At 38.6% G+C, this 19,742-nt stretch overlaps 1 protein-coding gene across 1 annotated transcript in view; it reads right to left on the bottom strand.

Moving 5' to 3' along the window:
* Nucleotides 1-279: 279 nt before the first annotated feature.
* LOC139717283 (transportin-3-like) overlaps nucleotides 280-19,742 on the bottom strand; it is a 48,053-nt gene continuing 28,590 nt past the window's right edge. The window contains 10 exon segments of the mRNA XM_071628775.1: nucleotides 280-468; nucleotides 4,036-4,106; nucleotides 4,108-4,146; nucleotides 5,099-5,266; nucleotides 6,996-7,152; nucleotides 8,597-8,691; nucleotides 10,057-10,173; nucleotides 11,169-11,370; nucleotides 11,948-12,030; nucleotides 13,797-13,888. Coding sequence (XP_071484876.1) covers nucleotides 408-468; nucleotides 4,036-4,106; nucleotides 4,108-4,146; nucleotides 5,099-5,266; nucleotides 6,996-7,152; nucleotides 8,597-8,691; nucleotides 10,057-10,173; nucleotides 11,169-11,370; nucleotides 11,948-12,030; nucleotides 13,797-13,888 — 1,085 coding nt within the window. The 3' untranslated portion in view covers nucleotides 280-407.

Here is a 19,742-nt window from a genome sequence, read left to right on the forward strand (position 1 = left end):
AGACGTTTCAGCTAATATCACTCAGCAGGTTTTATCCGTCAACAAGAAAATAAATAACAGAATAAAAGGCAATCTCCAAAAGCTTACAATGAATCATGTACAACTCTATTCATGATGTTGTCTTTAAAACCTATTAGTAAGATGAATCATGGGCTAACACCTTTCACTTCATTTTTTTCTTTACTCTTCTCACACTTAAAAAAAAAAGAGAAGAAGTTCTGCCTTAACTCTCCATATGGAAAGACTCTAGCAACTTGAGAATACAGGATGGACCCTACGCTGCAACACCTTTTCACAGTTATTCTTCACGTTACTGTTTAAATTCTTAAGTCAAAACTGTTGGGGCATGTTTTTCTTTCTCATAATGGGTAGGACACTTTGCGATACTTGGCAGTCGGAGAGCTGGGCTATCTGTAGAGCCGAGTGAAATCCCGTAGGGCGTAGCAGACATTCTTTTCATCTTCAGCACTGGGGAGATAAAGAGAGTGAAACAGAAGAGAAATCTGCAATTAAAATGGAGACAATGTGACAAAAAAGCCACAAACAAATAAACCATGCGTGCCAAATGTCAACATTATTAGCTGTCTTTCCTTTCTTTCGGGGTGATGATTCCAAGCTTTACATGCACGCAACGCTTTCACCAAGGCCAAACAATGCCACACAAACGACGGCTGCTAGCATTTGAAGCCATCTTGTGCAACTTTGGAAGTAAGGTTGAAATTGTAATCACGAACATCAACTTGTCTGGAGAGAAAAAAACCTCATTGTTCACGTCTTTTCTCTCTTTCTTTCCTCTACCCCCCCCCCCCCTCTCAATTTTCTTGCAATTTAATCATGAGTTTCAGATTATGCTTTGGAGGTAAAGACTAGACACCTTCCAGTCAGCTCTCTCATTTTCAAAAAGATTTCATCTACAGATCGCCACAGGCATGAGACTCTTAACATCAAATCGAAACAGCCTGCAGCCTTTTGGCGCTAACAAGCGACGGAAATGAAAACATGGAAAGGGACACTGTGCCACATCACAATGGCATGCAAACTCATCACACCTCACAGCCTTTATGACGTAATACAAACACGGGCAATCAGTGCGTCCTTGTGAAAGGAGAAAAGGCTCAGGAGGAAGAAAGGACAAAACTATTTTGTTTAGACAGAGGACGAGATGTCCTAATGAAAGAAGTAAAATGGATAGAAGTCTTAGATTCCCTGCCAATCTCTTGAATGTAGATTCACCTTCCTGTGAACCTCAAAACACTGCAAGGGTCACTGTGATCTGTCCCATCAGTACTTTGACAAGGACACATATATAAAAAGTCGAGAAAACTGCAAAAACATGGTGATCTGACCAGAAGATAAAATATTCAAGAAATCTTGTACCCCCACCTCTACACCCCCCCCCCCAAAAAAAAAAAAAAAAATGTAATGATATCTGCACAATCTCCTTGCTAAATATCAAAGTTTTGATCATCTTGAAATTTGAGAATTTGTTTGGTTTTTATGATGCACGGCATCTCGGTGTTTTTCAGTTGACGAGTCTCCAACAAAAGTGACTGCACCTAAACATCACAGTCACCATATGTCCTCACCCCCCACCCCCCCCCCAAATAGATATATGTCTATCTAGTGGATTACTTCCTTACCATTTATGACAATTTCAAAAGGTAGTACAGGTAAATCCACTTTTTGATGATAAGGAGAAACAACTTGATTGTTATTTCACACGCTTCTTGGTGTTTTCAAGCAATGACTACATGTCCAATAATAGTACCCCCTTAATGGAAAAAAAAGAAAAAACAACTAAACTACAGTCTTGAAGCTAAAACTTTCAGCTCTTTTAAAGAAAATGAGAATTGGCAGGAAATATGTTCAAATACTTTTAAATATAACTGTGTGACCATATGAATTTTAATAAATATAAAAACATTTGCCAATTCAGAGAACTAGAAAATTGCATTAAAAAATACCGACATTAAAACAAGCACTATTACCCAAAAGGACCCATTGACATGACAGAAAGTATGTCCCCCCACCCCCCAAGAAAACTAGAATTATCACTGAAGGTAATTAATACCCCAACCCCCAGTGTTGCTTTATAGTATGTGATGTCATGAGGGCAATGACGTTAATACCAAGTTTGTGCATTTGTCGAAATTGAAAACAGAATAATTTTAGTTTACTGTACAATTACAGAGTTGACACTGAGTACAAAACTTACAGCAAATGGAAAACATGCTTTCCCCCTTGCATCACAAACACTTAAAACACCATCATACACACCAAATTTGACCTTCATAGCTTGAATGGTTATTTTGATTACAAAAAATGAGTGGTTACCATGGCAACACACATTTTCCTTAAACTAACACATTGGTGTCTTGCAAAACTACACTTCTAGATCATGATACATACTAAATTTGACTTTAATTGCTTGAATGATGAGAAAAGTTATTCGATCCGCAAGGTTTTGGTAAAATTGTGGTTACCATGGCAATGGTTTGTGTGACAAACACAAAAAATTATGTGTTCCACATCTACACCTCAGGGCCATAATGCCTACCAAATTTGGTTTCAATTGCTTGAAAACTGTGGAAGAAGTTCACTCCACAGGATTAAAAAAACATGCGGTTACCATGGCAACGCATTGTCCGATACAAATACAAAGGACATTTTGCAAAACTACACTTAAAGAGCATCACACACACCAAATTTCACCTTCATAGATTACATGGTTCAATTTGATACAAAACTGAGTGGTTACTCTGGCAATACATTTTTCTTATATTAAACACATTGGAGTCTTGCATAACTACACCTCCCGATCATCATACATACTAAATTTGACCTTAATTGCTTGAATGATGTGGAAGTTATTCAATCCACAAGGTTTTTGGTAAAAATTATGGTTTACCATCATGGCATCGCTTTGTCCGACAAACACAAAAATTATGTATTCCACATCTATGCCTCAAGACCACAATGCCTACCAAATTTGATTTCAATTGCTTCAAAACTGTGGAAGTTGTTCACTCCACAAGATTTCGGGGGTTACCATGGCAATGCTTTGTCAAGCACAAACACAAAGGCCCAAATTCACGAAGGAGGTACAAAATGAAACCATGGTTTAAACCATGGAGCGCCAAGTGTCGCATGGAATATTTCGTTACGAAAATCAGTCATTTTGTCAATGAAATGATTATTTTGTAACGAAATGACATTTTTGTAACTAAATGAACATTTCGTCTACGACATGATAATTTTGTTAACGAAACGGTCATTTTGTCGACAAAATGGACCAATTTCGTAACGAAATATTCTGTGCGGACACTTGGCGTTCCATGGTTTTTTGTCCTTGGTTTAAACCATGGTTTTATTTGTACCACCTTCGTGAATTCGGGCCAAAGAGTGTCTTGCATAACTACACCTATAGATCATCATAGATACCAATTTTGAAATTGCTTGCTTAAATACTATGGAAGTTATTCAATCCACAAGGTTTTGGTAAAATTATGGTTACCATGGCAACGCATTGTCCGGCAAATACAAAAAACATGTCGTGCACAATCTTTACCTCAATATCATCATTTACCCTAAGTTTTCATTTAAATTGCTTCAAAACTGTAGGAGGAATTCGCAACGCAAGATTTTGCAACAGACCGACCGACCGCCCGCCCGACCGCCCGCCCAACATGACGGTGATTCCTATATACCCTCTTCACACTATGTGTGCGGGGGTAGAAAAAAAAATACAATCAGAGGTCCCCATTCATGGGGAAGGGATTCCTGACATGCTCGATCCTCATTTCTTTTTGACCGCTGAAGCAAATCAGATGGAGTTTTCTTTATGTAGGTAATAAGTTATTGTTTCATACCTTGAAATTCCATTGGATTGTTTCTCTATTTTTCAAGTTATCGTTGTGGAATGTCCAATTGTATGGTATTTGGAATAAGGATTTCCCTCTGGCCAATGACAAAACAATTGGTTGAAGTTTGGGGGAGGAGGGAATGATCAAGAGGATGAAAGGATGGTAATCTTACCTTGTAAGTGATTCGTGGAACTCACTAAGTTGTTTGGGGGTGGCTGTTATCCGTCCGGCTGTTTCAGCGGGGTAAGGACTGTAGGGCTCCTTCTAGCCACTTAGACATACTCTGAAAAGGATCCACAGGATGAGAAATTTGGAACGCATTGCTCAAGGGGATTACACAAAAGCTGCTCAATCTGACTGCATGAAAGAGATTAAATATATCCCTATCATTATGGTAACAAAGTTTTCACTAGAATTCCGGATAAGTATACATCATATCACAACTGATATGAAGAACACGGATTTGTCCTAAGTGACTACTGAATACAGGATTAGAAAATTGGAACACAATGCTCAAGGACACTACAAAGCCGCACAATTTGACTAATGTGAAAGAGATTAAATACATGTATATCCCTTTCATTTAAATATTGTAAGCAAAACTTTTACTAGTCTTCTGAAAAAAAAAAAAAAAATAATGATATCAAGAACTGATTTGTCTAAGTGACTTCTAGATATATGTAAAGTTTCATCACACAAATCCAAAACAAAATGTATAAAATAAACAGAACAACAAAAACAAATTAGATACATGCAATAAGAGAAAGAATCTCACACTATCATCTGACATTTGATATGATTGTAAAATATTTTGCATGTACAGTAGGAGCAGTTGACAGACTAAAACATGTGAGACATTGACAGATATATACTGCTGTGCCACCTCCAGACATGGATTCCTACAGAATTCACTCCTCAAGATATCTATAGATAACATATGAGACATGACTTCAATGCCCATAATTCAAAATCAAACAAACTGTCTTGGAGATGAATATTAAAGCCTGCAAGGAGTATTGTAGTGCTGACTGAAACTGCACAATTTTGAAAAAAGATGACATCATATTTACAAGTCTGCTTCCTCCTAATCATCGCACACCCTCAAGACATGTGGTGAGTTCTTGGAAATGGAATTTCCCTTGAAACAGCATAGAATAAAGAAGAAGAAAAGGATGCCATCCGCGGTGCCTGACATCGCATGACTGAAAATATCTCTACTGCCCCCGATTCCTCACCTCTCGGTCAAACTGGATGAGATGGAAGATGACCTCCCCGTGGTCGGGCATCCTGTACGCCGGCAGGTAGAAGGCACACGCCTCCATGATGGCCTTCAGGAGCGCCTCGCCATACTCCTGGAGAATGCCAACCACCAATGCTTTCCTCCTCTCAAAGTCCTCTGCCTCCTGCGAAACAAATCATGTACAGATCAGTTACATAGAGGAGGCAATGTCAGAAACCAAGGAACACGAGCTGCGTCCCTGCTGACTCTTGCAGGAAGGGGTGGGGTGGGGGTTGGAGGGGCACCCTGAGAAATAAGATGTCTCTTCATGTCCTGATATAAATGTATTTAAATACCTCCCGGATTCAGAATTTTTTTTTTTTTTTTTTTTTTGGGGGGGGGGGGGGGGCTATCACGATGCATGTTAACTACGAAGTTACCTCCCTTGCTGCTCTCTAAAGTCTTCCTGATTTTGATGTATAAATGTTGGCAACCCAGACATGAATACTACAGGGAACTGTTTCACATTAAGAGATAAAATGAGGTGGATCAGTACTATAAGCACAAAAAACTTTCAGGGCCAGAAACAAACTACTTGAAGCCATATATTAAGTTGCACTATCAAAGAGAGAGAAATCGGATGATGAGAAAATTAAGAGGGAAACTGCCGTTTCACATCCTGAATTACAACTGCATATTACATCACACTGTTAATACTCAAGATATTTTCACACGAATGCCCAAGCATCTGATCTGTCCACAGCAACAGAAAACAAGTTCTATAGAAGACACTCTATCAGACTAAGGGACTGCAAGCGTACAAATGGAGCAGAGTTGTTGTTGCTTTGCTTTTCAGAGCTGGGATAGGCGAGGTATAACTAATTGATATGTCAAATTTGAGTGTGCATAAAACATTAATTACTCTGTATACCTCACTACCAACAAAAATGAAAGAAAAAATATACTACATTGCATACATGACACTGTATGTGTGGTATCCTGTCAAAGATATTATTGCCAGTTACACTCTACTTCACTCCACCAACCTCTAGAAGTCGGTGTTAAGTAATGCTAGCTTGAAATTTGTGAAATCACTTGACGTCTTTCACGCCACTGGTAGACGATGCAAAGATTAAAGGAAACCCAAACCCAAAGAGAAATGTGGATTGTGTGAAAGCAGCAACTTTAGTAGAACACATCAGTGAAAGTTTGAAGAAAATCGGACAATTGATGCAAAAGTTATGTATTTTTAAATTTTTGGTGTTGGAACCGCTGGATGAGGAGACTACTAGAGGTTGTGACATATGCGTGGACAACAATATAAAGAAAATATAAAGGGAATTCCACAAATATTCATTTTTCATGAAAATTATGCCTTCCATCAACTTGATACTGACATATGTTAAGGGTAGCAATTATTCCCCCTGCTTTCAGAAAGCAGTGAATAGTCAAGTGCTTTTTTATTATGCTAGAAAAGCGATTTTTTTTATTTATTTTTTTATACTGACATATGTTAAGGGTAGCAATTATTCCCCATGCTTTCTGAAAGCAGTTAGTCAAGTGCTCTTTCATTATGCTAGAAAAGCTAATTTTTGTGGAATTTTCCTTATATTTTCTTTATATTGTTGTCCACACATACGTCATAATAACCTCTAGAAGTTTCCTCATCCAGCGGTTTCAACACCAAAACTTTAAAAATTCATAACTTTTGCATCGATTGTCCCATTTCCCTCAAACTTTCACTGATGTGTTCTATTAATGTTGCTGCTTTCACTCAATCCACACTGCTCTTTAGGTTTGGGTTCCCTTTAAGTAAAAGGCTTTAACTTTATTCCCCACCACCCATCAACTTTTTACTGGACACACAGACACTGATGACCGTTATCTGGTTGCTAAAGGTTTCCTGTACGCACCCACTTTTCCACCCCACTCCTGACGAGCTCCGAGAAGAATTTCATGACAGAGGAGTTGGCTTCCCTGTGATCCAGCGTGACGGCGGCTATGGCACACTGCAGGATGGACTGGACCGCAGCGGACTGCAGGATGGCTAGGGGGCAGCGCTGAAGGAGTCTGAAGGCAAGACCCGAAACCAGCCATGTACAATTCATATTAAACAGAATAGAAACAACCGGTCCTGTATGATCTCACAATCATCTGCGTATTATACCTGCTGGGCAGGTGAAACTACATACACACAGTGATGCAATCTGAAAATACTGGATGCATATGCCTTTTTTGTGTGTGTGTGTGTGTTTTTGTTTTTTTTTAATGATAAAAGAGTAGTGATAAAATAGGTTTTGGTCTCCCCCGTTTTTAATTGCACAAACTGGATGCACATTTCTTTTCATTCACTGAAACACTATTTTAGGACTCATTTAGCCTCACATTATTTAAATCAAAGGAAGTGTACAATTTCACTAGTGAACATTTCATGCAGACTCAATCATCAGACGAAAATAGCATCACTTGTAAACTCTTGCTGAAAATCTGTAATCATTGCTTCCTGGTATTGATCCTATTTTTAGAGCAATAACTGTTTCTATGGGAAAACTTCAAGGGTGGCAGTTCACTTTCCTCCCCTTTTTTACGTTCCAGAACCCTGGTTTAGATATGTCACAGACAGCATACGGTCCTATTTTTTGGCTCAAAGTTTACACTTAAAGGTTCTGTTTACCATTGGGAGCAGTGACCTAAAAAATGTTAGAGTTTTCACATTTGATGCAGATGTGTAGGTCAGTTGTATTACAAAACATCCTACAAGTGTACCATATAAAATTTCCACCATAAAGTCTAAAATATAAAGAGGTATCACTATTTTTCTCAATAAACCATAACTGTAGACGGTTAACTCTAAAAACATTTTTATTAGAACTACTGCTCACATTTTAACAACACTGTATAAACTGTCATTTTCATGAATGAGGAGGTCATGGACATTTTCGCGAGATGTTGTTTTTGCGAATTGATACCGAGGCTATTGTAAACAAACATGGCGACATTTTCGCATGTCGTTAAATTTGTGGTCCAACAGTAATTTGCGAAATTCTCGAAAATTAAACCCTCGCAAAAATAACAGCTTATACAGTACTTTGCATTGATTATACTGATTAACATTTTTTACATTAGTTGCTTCTATCCTTAACTCACATTTTAGAACTACCTTGAAGCTCTAAAGCTGGGTTTTGGTTTCATCGTCAAATGTCAAATAATGCTTTAAGAAATGCAATGACTTCAACATAGAACCAAATCAGCTTTTTGATACATCCTCATGTATAAACAAAAATAAAGATAAGAATGAAAATAAAAATAAGCTATACAAACAAGAACAAAATACATTGTACATTGCAAATTTTTGTTATCTTTGGCATAACCCTCAGGAGGTGCTAAAGCAAATTAACAGATTCTCAAGAGTAGCAATTGCTAATACCGGCAATATTTATGGCATCCTCGAGACACAATCTCTACATGGAAATCAGAAGATTCCACACTTGATGTCAGTACACTTCACAGTTACCTTGTGCATAATCTGAAGAAATCATCAACTGTATCGGGGTGATTTCTGAGGCCGTTTGGCTCTTGAAGAATCGTGTAGGTGGGTCCAATGAAAGCCTGACACAAAGTGAGGGGAAAAATCAGCAACAACAACAAAATCATTATGCAAACTCTCTGTATAAACGTTGTGCCTTGGTTAGTATTCAGCACAAAATTGTTGACAGAGTAATGAACATTTTTCATTGCACAACGTCCACTGTTTATTTTTGTCATGGTTAGCACTTGGTGTTTAACATCCTATTTGTCTACGTGTATGGAAAGACAGTTACATGCATGGATCACCTTACTGACAATGCAAGCATTCTTTTATCAAGAATGAAAAGAAGCATTGAAAATATTTTGCATTCTAATGCACAAATAATTATCACAACCATTCAACAATTCATACCTTTTTTTTCTGAAGACCCCATGTAAAATGTACATAACTTTACAAGGAATTAAACTCATGAATATTTGTCAAGAAAACATTGTGCAAAATTTTGCTTTGAAATTGTTAACACAGGACACAGTATCCAATTAACAGTAGATATCAATGCCCATTCTCACAAAGCTGCTAAAGATGCATTTACAAAATCAAAGTCTGTGAGAAAATACTAGGAAATACTGTAATGTCAGGATTTAAGGGAATCATTTTCATAATTCTGTTTAAAGTTACATATGAGAGCTATATCACTACAGAGACACGCACACTGCACCAAGTATAGCAAAGTTATGACTTGCAATTGCATTTCTTGCAAGAATGGTAAAATACACAAAAATGTGACTGAAGACCATCAAATTAATTCTCAGAAAAAACCCAAACCTTCAAACATTATTCTTTAACATATGTATAGCGATTAGGTATCACTTCCTCAATTGGTTTAAGACAACATCAAATTATTTCAAACACACAAAACTGGGAACATATAGATATAGAGAGGGCAGCATACACATATTGAAAATTTTCTGCACTAGACAGTGTCACACAGTTACAGTAAAAATAGAAATGTTTGCAAGCATTTTAATTTCAAGAGTTTAGTGAGAGCCAAGATTACCGAAATTAAAGTGCAAGTGAAATTCTTGCCTCCACTGTACATTGTATGCACTGAATGTCAGTGGCAATTCGCGAAAAGTTTATGCCGCGAAAGAGGCGGTTGGCTCAAATTCGTGAAAATTTCTTGACATGAAAATGTCTTGCTTTACAATACGATTATTGGAAAATAGAGTGAGAAAGAGAGGAGACAGCCAGAAAAGAGATAGAAAGACAGAGGGGGAGAGAGAGGGAAAGAGGGAGAGAAATATGGGAGAGAGAGAGAGAGAGTGAGAGAGGAATTCACTCCGAAGAAAGCAATGCACCATGTTATGACAGCAATTGTAAACCTGCTCTCCAGTCTTCATGCAGAGTACATGGTGTGTGCCCATATTGAGGCACTGGATCCTCACCTGAAGCATATCTATTAAGCCAGAGATGCAGCCTGGTTCTGCGCCGTACTCATCTACCAATATGCTACCGAGATACAGGTAGCAAGAATGGGTGTGACTCTGGTAGAAGCCGACAATCTGGAAGAGACAAGAAGACAAATCATGAGTGGGGCATGGTGGTGAGGATGCCAAGATTAAAGTATTATACTATCAGTCACAATGAGGACTATGAAAATGATGCTAATGATGATGATGATGAGGAGGAGGAGGAGGAGCAGGAGGAGGAGGAGGAGGAGGAGGAGAAAGAGGAGGTGGAGGAAGAGGAAAAGGAGAAGGACGACGATGATGATGATGAGAAGGAGTAGAAGGAGGAGGAGAAGGAAGAGGAGGAGGAGGAGGAGGAGGAGGAGGAGGAGGAGGAGGAGGAGGAGGAGGAAGAGGAGTAAGAGGATGTTGACAAGGATTATGAGGATGATTATATGGTCAAATTTACCCAGGGTTTCCTTCAGTGAAATTATCACTATTCTCTAAGACGGTCTAGCCATTATCATTCTTTACTAAGCACTATCATGGTAGAGATCTACAATGTAAACATCACAGGTATAGAGAGGTTGTCCAGTAATGTACACTCACATATCCAACATACAACACAGCTCCAATGAGGTATGCTTTGAATGATAATCTTTAGTTCAATTGATTAATAGTACCTGTTCATGCCCTTTGCCCTGGACCAAGTCATACCTTTGGCATAGACAAAGCAAGAGGGGGGAGAGAAAACTCCATACCTTTTACTAGCGTATCACTAGCATTACATCAAAGGAATTGAAACATGCTTTAAAATCTATAAAGTCTCATATTTTATCCTACAATGTTTGGTCGGTTGGCAAAAACTACAGAAAAAGAAAAAGAGATATTCAAGCATACTAGTTCCTGCAGAATAAAAACACCAACATGTAACCACTTTCTTTCTATCATCCATGTTCATGAATTTCACATAACACTTTCAATAAGGGATATAGGTTTGAAAACATATCTAGGATAACCTAACACAAAATAGGGCATTGTACTCTGTGGTGGAAACAAAGCATTAGGGAGCTCTGTTCTCTTTAGTTCCAACAGCAGACGTGAGGTACCTGTGTCACGAGTGGTGTCAGCAGGGCAGCTGCACCCTTGCCGATGCAGCGGATGGCAAACCGAAGGCAGCGGCAGTACCTCTCGATGACCCTGATGTCCCCCTGGTACTTACTGCAGGTCTCTGACAGCACCGGCCAGATCTCCTGCAGCACCACCAGACAGGGGTGGACTTGCCCATTGGTCACCTGGGGATTGGTGTGCCTGAGAGGGAGCAACAATGAACATCTCATGCTCATGCTTGAAGTTTTAAGATAGGTAGATAGATAGATAGATAGATAGATAGATATTGGTTTATTTCACAAAAAGGAAAGTACACAGCAGCCCAAAGGCTGAATTGCGTGTCCTTGATGTAAATGTACAAACGAAACAAAACAATACAATACAATAATTAATCACATTACATAGATGCAAAAGTGAGCCTTATTACATATACAAATAAGCTTTATGTGTAGCTTCCAAGGGTCAGATTACTACTGAATATCACTCGATAACATTGTTGTTTTAGTTTTTCTGTTTTCTGTTCGAAGGTGGGATATAAACCAATCTGATTTCTTCATTTTCTTATATCTCAGGACAGGACACTAATGAAGACTGTTATAAGCTGGATAACTACATGTATGCCAAAATTATATACGTCAATAGTCTTCATTTTAGTTGTAAATTTCTGTTCAATGTATTATGCTGCAATGGTGTATGTGATATTGAATGTCAAAACATAAACATCTATGTAATGGCCTGCACCTCCGTATCTTGCCGCCAATTGACGGGAGTGGCTTACCTAAATATGGCTGCCAGTCTGTCCAGCCACACAGTGGGGTCTGTGGAAGCGCCTTGCTTTAAGCCAGCTCCACCCTTCACAATCTAGAGCAGTGATGAAAAACAGACACACAGAAATGATCATTTCTAATTTCAAACAAATTATTGCAGTTTCATCTGAAATCACACTTTCCTATAAAATTCAAATGTATATACCATAAATAAGTCTTCTACTCTCTTTTCTGCCATAAATTTTCTTTTTGTTTCATCGTTCCTCTCTTAAAGGGATTGTACAGTATTGGTGGAGATTAGAATTGGGCTTCTAACTTTTGGTGAGATACCAAGAAACCACTTATGAAATAGTACGGATCATATCACCTTAAGAGGAATTCAAAGTTTATTTGATGAAAATCGGTTTTGGAATCACTGAGACATCCAAAAACAAAGTAAAACAAAGCGATCCTATTAAAAGGTGGGACCCGCTTTTTTATTGGGAATGCTCTTTTTTGGATATCTTAGCCATCTTAATACTGATTTTCATCAAATAAACGTTGAATCCCTCTTGGAAGTTTCTCATTATCTCACCAAAAAAAAATATTAGAAACCCGAAGTTAGGTCTCAATCAAAACAATTCGCTCCCTTTAAAATACGTCTGCAGCAAATTGTATAATGCAAAGGTTGCCATGGCAATGACAGTAGACACCCACCCTTCATAATGGGATGACTGGCCAGTGTCTCAGTAGTGCTTGCATGTAGACTTTCATGCCTCACAGGGCTGCTGTGTTCATTACCCTGTCCCTGAGAAAGACATTTACCAATTTTCCTTTCTGGTGTATCCACTCCCAACAAAACTTGCACCTCATAGTTACAGGCATAATTTACCATACACAGATGAAACAGAAACCCAGCATCAGTGCATTAACAACCACTGTTAAAATTTGAATCCATATAATTAATGTTAAAAGTATTGTTAAATACAAAAAATGTGAACAATAGTTATAAAAATAAAATGTTTCTAGACTAAACCGTCTACAGTTATTATTTAATGAGAAAAATAGTGATATCTCCTTTATTTTAGGCTTTACTGCAAAAAAAAAATATATGGTAGGATGTTTTGTGATACAATAGACTTACACATATACATCAAATGTGATATCCTGAACATTTTTTAAATCACTGTTCCCAAAGGTAAACAGGACCTTCAATACAACAACAAAGGTACATTGCAAAGTAGTGCATGCCACTTTATTAAAGTATAAGGGTCTCAACATGCTTTTAAAATGCTTTGGCCAATACTCCTGTCCAATTACATCATGATTTGTAACTATAAGATCATTTCTCTTGACAGGTATGATCTCTTCTGCCATGAAAACCAAACACTATTTTTCATGCCACCATCTGACTAGTGAATCATGGTCTTCAAAATCAAGATGCATATACGGTAAAATCAGGGATTTCTGTGTGCATGAAACTTCTGCGAATTTTGGGAGGAGCTGTGATTCGTGAGAACAAAAGTCATCCAGAAGTTTTTGTCCAAATAATCTAATACAAGTGGTATACCCACAATTCTTTCATGGTTGAAAATTTGTGAAGTTTCATGTTGTGAAAAAGGCTCCAATTCACGATAGTTTCATACCACGAATATGCATGGTTTTACAGTATACTGTATTGTTATGTTGTTTGTTGTTGTTGTTGTTGTTGTTGTTGTTGTTGTTGTTGTTTTATTTCTCATTCTATCTATATTCCCCTCCCCTCCAAATTACTGTCTTTGCAATCTGCCAATCATGAAACAACACATACCGATCTCCTGTCATGACATTTAATGCCCCTCTTCAATGCCGTAGAGTACCTGGTACAATAGATGTGCTTACCTCAGACAACGGAGTGACTTGCACTAAGACCAATCTTTTGAGACCTTCCTGTACTTTGTCCAATGGCATCTTAGCCAAGACTAGTGCAGTACCTGCCACAGAAAGACAACACAGAAAGAAAGAAATACTGTTACCTTCAATGTATATACATAAATTCTCTGCACCCATCAGACTCCACTGCTGGCATCATCACCAGTCACGATTTACACACTGAATTCTCAATTTTCTTATCCAGCTGGTTTTAAACAGTGTTGTGATTGAAATGTTTTTATTTTTTATATTTCAAATTGGAGACCTGCATTTGAACAATCAACATGACAGCACATTGTGTTTGTTACCATGCTGCTCTTTAACACTAGTAAAAGAAAGCATTCAATTACTGCCACCATAACGTTTTTCCAAACATGTGAATTAGTTTTTCTCATCTTAATACTGGGTGTATGTACATTTGTATACCTGTACTGAGGAAAGAAGAAGTTTTTCATTGTACGTGAAGAAGTGAAACTGCTGTAGACTGTCTAACTCACTGTAGGTTTTGAAATATTGACCAAACCTATATGAAGTATGGCCATACAGTTCATTTCTAGAATATTTCAAAACCGATCTACATGTATATCAATATGCAGCTGTTCAGCATTACCAGTACACACTGGACACTGCACAAGTTCTGGTCATACATGTATGTGGTCTGGCCTGATCCAAACATCTGGATGGTGCTTTGTCAGACAAAATCCAACCCCCACAACATCAAGACTCAATACTGCTAATTCATGATATTAAGCTCCCATGGCAGCACTCACAATACAGGATGGCAGATGCATACATGTACATATGTACAAGTGCACATAAGAACTATTGAATGAAACAAACTTTAATATAGTTTGAAAAGTCTTCTCAACAAAATGTAAAACAGCATGCTGTATCATGGCAGAAATGGACCAAATGGCATTTACTGGGCTGCCAGTCTCTACAGATAAGAGTGTATACGACATGTACAATGTATGACACAATAAGACGAGCATATTCTGGGTGCAAACAAAACACACTTTTGCTATAAATCTGGAAATTGCACACACTAAGCATGCTGAAATTCAAATTTATGGAAACAAAATATCAACTGTTAATGTAGAAACCACACTTCCATTAGATGAAGCAAACATGTGAACTGTGAAAGAAGACACACTTCTACTCTGAATATACTATATGTGAAGGATATCAAAGAGCAAATTCTCCCTAAAAAGCCTCCTCTAATTAAACCAAATGGTCGATACACATATTCCCAGATTTCTGCTGTGACAGTACAACTCTTAACCCGTTAAGGATGGGCTGATTTTGCTACATCAGGCAATTCCCATACACACCTGCCTGAGCACACTCGGGACTCATCCTCAACGGGTTACAGGGATGGTACAGTATTGGTGGAGATGAGAATTGGGCTTTTAACTTTTTGCGAGATAATAATAATAATAATTGTTTTGGATATAAACTCCAATTTTATTGTCCGAAAATGGAAATTCTTTTTGCCCAATTGATCGTGGGCCCGGCAGCCACTGAGCAGCACCAGATCGACGTTGCTCTTACATTGTACCTTTACAACTGTTGAACGGCAAACAAGGTAGCAGCAACTCCCATCTTTTAACGTCTTTTGGTATGACGCGGCCGGGGTTCAAACCCACGACCTCCCGATTGTGAGGCAGCCGCTCTACTTACTGAGCCAACACATCGGTATACCAAGATACCAAGAAAACACGTATTGATATAGTACAGAGCATACCATTTTAAGAGGAATTCAAAGTTTATTTGATGAAAATCCGGTTTGGAATTACTGAAACATCCAAAAACAAAGTAAAACAAAGTGATCGTACTAAAGTGTGGGTCCCACACTTTTAATTAGAATCGTTCTTTTTTTGGATTTCTCAGCCATTTCAAAACCAATTTCCATTAAATAAACGTTGAATTCCTCATAGAATTACGTGTATGCTCTTTCATATTTCATAAGAGGTTTCTCATTATCTCACCAAAAAATGTTAGAAACATGAAATTAGGTCTCAACCAAAACTGTACGATCCCTTTAACCTTGCAGAAACCTTGACTGGTAGGTGATCTTTCAAATAATGATAATTTGGGCTACTTTTTTTCCTGATCTAAAAAATAAAATTGAGATACTGCTAGCATATGTGTATGACATCACATCATCATAGTCTAGACCTGAGATCCTGTGCAAATGTACTGTGCATGCTGAGTACATCCTTTCCCAAAGTCATCTTTATGTGCTCCTCTGACATTTACAAGAGTTCATGGTTTGGTCACCAACCAACGCATCCTGCAGTTACAGTGTAGGCTGTTCTGGCCAAAACTAAAGCATAGCCTCGGAAATTTACCTTGACTATGGACTACATTCAAATAGAGGAAGACAACTATTAGCATCTTCATTAGCAAACAATTCCCCCTCTTCACATTGACCCCAACTCCACAACTGCTCATTCTCTCAGGGTGAAAGAGGCAGCTCTGCCTACAATCCAGCTTACAAAAATAGACCTGTACAATTAAGCATTTATATGTTGAGAGTGCAAATGGTACCACAACCAAACTGTGATACCAGTTATCTCCCTCACAGTTTAAAACTTGAGGAACAACACGAGACGACACACAAAGGCTACAGGGAACTATCTTCGCCATTTTCACAAGGAACAGTTCCATCTTATCATGAACTGAGAAATATAAACCAAATGATGACACCTGTATGTTGCTGTAGTATTTTCACAGGTCATTTATCATCTCTGCCGCAGATCGTGAAGACACAATACCAGGGGGGTGTTTCATAAAGCTGTTCGTAAAGTTACGAACGACTTATGAGCGACTGGTGATCAGTTCTTGTGCTGAATTATGGATATTCTGATAAGTATAGCACATCAGAACTGATCACCAGTCGCTCGTAAGTTGTTCGTAACTTTACGAACAGCTTTATGAAACACCCCCCAGTATTTAAACCCTGACAAATGGCCAGTCATGCCACATGACAACTTACACAGTATAATAAGTACACTGGACTACCAGATTTACTGAAATTATGTCAAGTGTTGGCACATCTTTCTAGTTTTCTTGCTCAAAAAATCTGAACGCTAAAAGATATTCCAGAGAGCTAACTTTATTACATGGACTTGAGGTTACAATACGATCACCACTCCAGTGTTTTCTTGACATCTGTTTCATCCTACATGCCGGTAATTCGCCACCATCAAAGTCCATTACTGTAAAAGCTGTAAGGATTACCACCCATCAAAAAAAGGACAGAAATACTTCCTTTTGTAAAATTGCTGCAGGAATTATGTACCACTGTTTTCATGACTTTACAGAGCAATTAGGTTGTAAGTAGTGTGGGCAGCAGCATATAAATTTTTTATGTAGACTACAAAACTTGTAGTATTGTAGCCTGCTGAAGTGATCAAAGGGACTACAGCACTTTTGGAAATCATCCCCTGTAATATTTTGAGTGTAGTGAATGATCCAGAGAAAATGGAGAGATTTTCCCACTCCCACATATACATCAATTTAAATCTAGAGTATGATGTCCTTTTCAAGAAATTGCAGGTTCAAGATGAGGTGAAAGTTTGGCTTATATGTGTATTAGTTCGTGGAATTGGTACTCTTTTACAATTCTAACAAGTGCTCACCTTAACCGAGAAAAGTATTGCGAGTTCACCTTAAACATATTCCTGCATAACTAAGAAGAACATAGCAACCTGAGGAGCTTTGGGGGCATGGTGCCCATTTGTACATACAACTGTACATCTTGTATATCACATTGGCATTTTTACATGTACAACCGTTTGTACATTGTACCTGCCACATTACAAAAATTTGTCCACGCATTTTCAAAAAGAAGATAAAAATGAGAAACATGGGTCCTACATCCGTACCTTCACAAGGCCCTAACAGGAGCACCCCTAAATCCACCTGTAAGGCCCCCATCTCACTAGGAAGGCGAGCATGGCAACCTGTGACGATTTAACAAATTGTGGTGCGATCGCCGTCCGTCTCCATTTTTGGCCTCCGAGGCGATTACACTACGGTTTCCCCACGCTCAACCTGCGCTGTAGGCAATAGCGCCACGATGATAATATGATTCTGCCACGCAGAGACTCCAACTCTCCTGGTCTGCGGAAAACCCATTTTTGCAAAATCTCCCGTTCTCCCGCTTGAGATTTAATTTCTCCCGCCCTGGCTCTTTGTCTCCCGTTGGAAAGGATTTCTTATATACATATTTCTATCATATGTTGAAAAAATGAGCCTTGTATATAGCACCAGAAAGCATGTAGAACCATAGGAACTTCGCGCTTCGCACACATCAAGTTGGAGTGTCCCGTTTGCTAGGGGTTTCAGGCGGGAGAATCTCCACTTTGGGTTGGAGTCTCTGGCCACGTTGTTGCCGCATTTCCAGGCTGACGAGATGCACTGCTTCTGCGATCGAACCGACTGTGTTGCGATATTCGTATGCTTATCAAGACCTCGCTACAACAGTGATACGTTTACGCCGGGCTCATGCTACGATCTCAAGCGATCGGGGTATACACTAGAATGGGTTTCATGATTGAATTTAATCAGGCAGATGTCAGTGTCAAATCAACATGGATATGCAGAATATGGTTTTACCCTTACATCTTAGCATTCTAGAACATACCAGTTAGAACCTGATGTGAAATTGCACTATTACGTATAAGTCATCCAATAAATTTAAAGGGTAATGCGTACATAATATTAAAGAACTGGCTTACGAGCAAACTACAAATTGTATCCTACAATGAGACAATGTTCTGAAGATACATTTGAAAAGATTAAAACTTGATTTACTTTCAATGACTTGCAATGGTTAATGACAAACAAACAATTTAATAAACAGAGTAGATTCGTACTGAGTGTACGTGGAAAATAAATTTCATACGTTTTTCTCCATGTCCACCTTCCTGATCTGTGGATCGCTTTCTATCATTCATGGTTTGTTCCTGTTACGTAATACTGTAAAAGTGGTAATTTCCATGGGCGATGGGGGCCGCTTTCAATGCACTTAAGTTATGCTTTACGCGTTGCTACCCCTTCAGAGTTACGAATGTGATGCTTTTAATGCGCTTGTGAGGCGATTGTGATACGCTCTAAAACCACGGCGACCTCGCTACGGAAGTTTTGGACATGTTCAAAACTTCCGTAGCGAGGTTGCCGACCATGGCGATGGTGGCGACCCTCTGCGCTTCTGAACCGCTCAAGATACGATGGATAAGATTTAAAGCGATCAAGCCACGATCCGCCGCGCTTTGTCCATTTTTGATGATCGTAGCAGAATCGCCATCTAGTGAGATGGGGGGTATAACAAACTTGAAACTACAGTCACCAATGTATGTTGTACATGTTCTTACCCATAGCACCATCTCTAATAGCTCGAGATATTACTTCTGGTTCTAACAAAAATGATTTTTAAGACTCCTTTAAATTTGGAGGCCCCAAGGGAGCCCATACATTGTAAGTGAAGCATGGTGCTAATTTGTAAATTTGTGCAGGACACATGACACCCGATGCACACCATATGATGAATGGTCATAATAGCTCACTCCAGCCTTTGGCTCAGGTGAGCTAAAAATAGAAGATGCCATGCATTGCTTGATATTCAACACATGGGGTGATTTCAAGTTCGGTGCCAGTACTGATGTCAGTGCAATCTCCCAAACAACTGTCTTAAATCGAGCTCTAACACAATTGGTCAGGTTAAAGCAATTGATACCGATCACAACTATCAATCTCAAACACTAGTGTTATCTTCACACCATTGCAAAATCTGCAGGATCACACTGGAATTGTGTGAGGAAAAAGGTAATGCTGCTTGCTTCAAGTTAAATATTTATAAAACTAAGTAGTTACAACAGCTAAGTTTTAGATACATAATGGGGAAGATGG

This window comes from Diadema antillarum, unplaced genomic scaffold (genome assembly GCF_040938485.1).
Source record: "Diadema antillarum isolate AM-2024a unplaced genomic scaffold, OU_Dant_1.0 scf00000074, whole genome shotgun sequence".
Lineage (NCBI taxonomy): Eukaryota > Metazoa > Echinodermata > Echinoidea > Diadematoida > Diadematidae > Diadema > Diadema antillarum.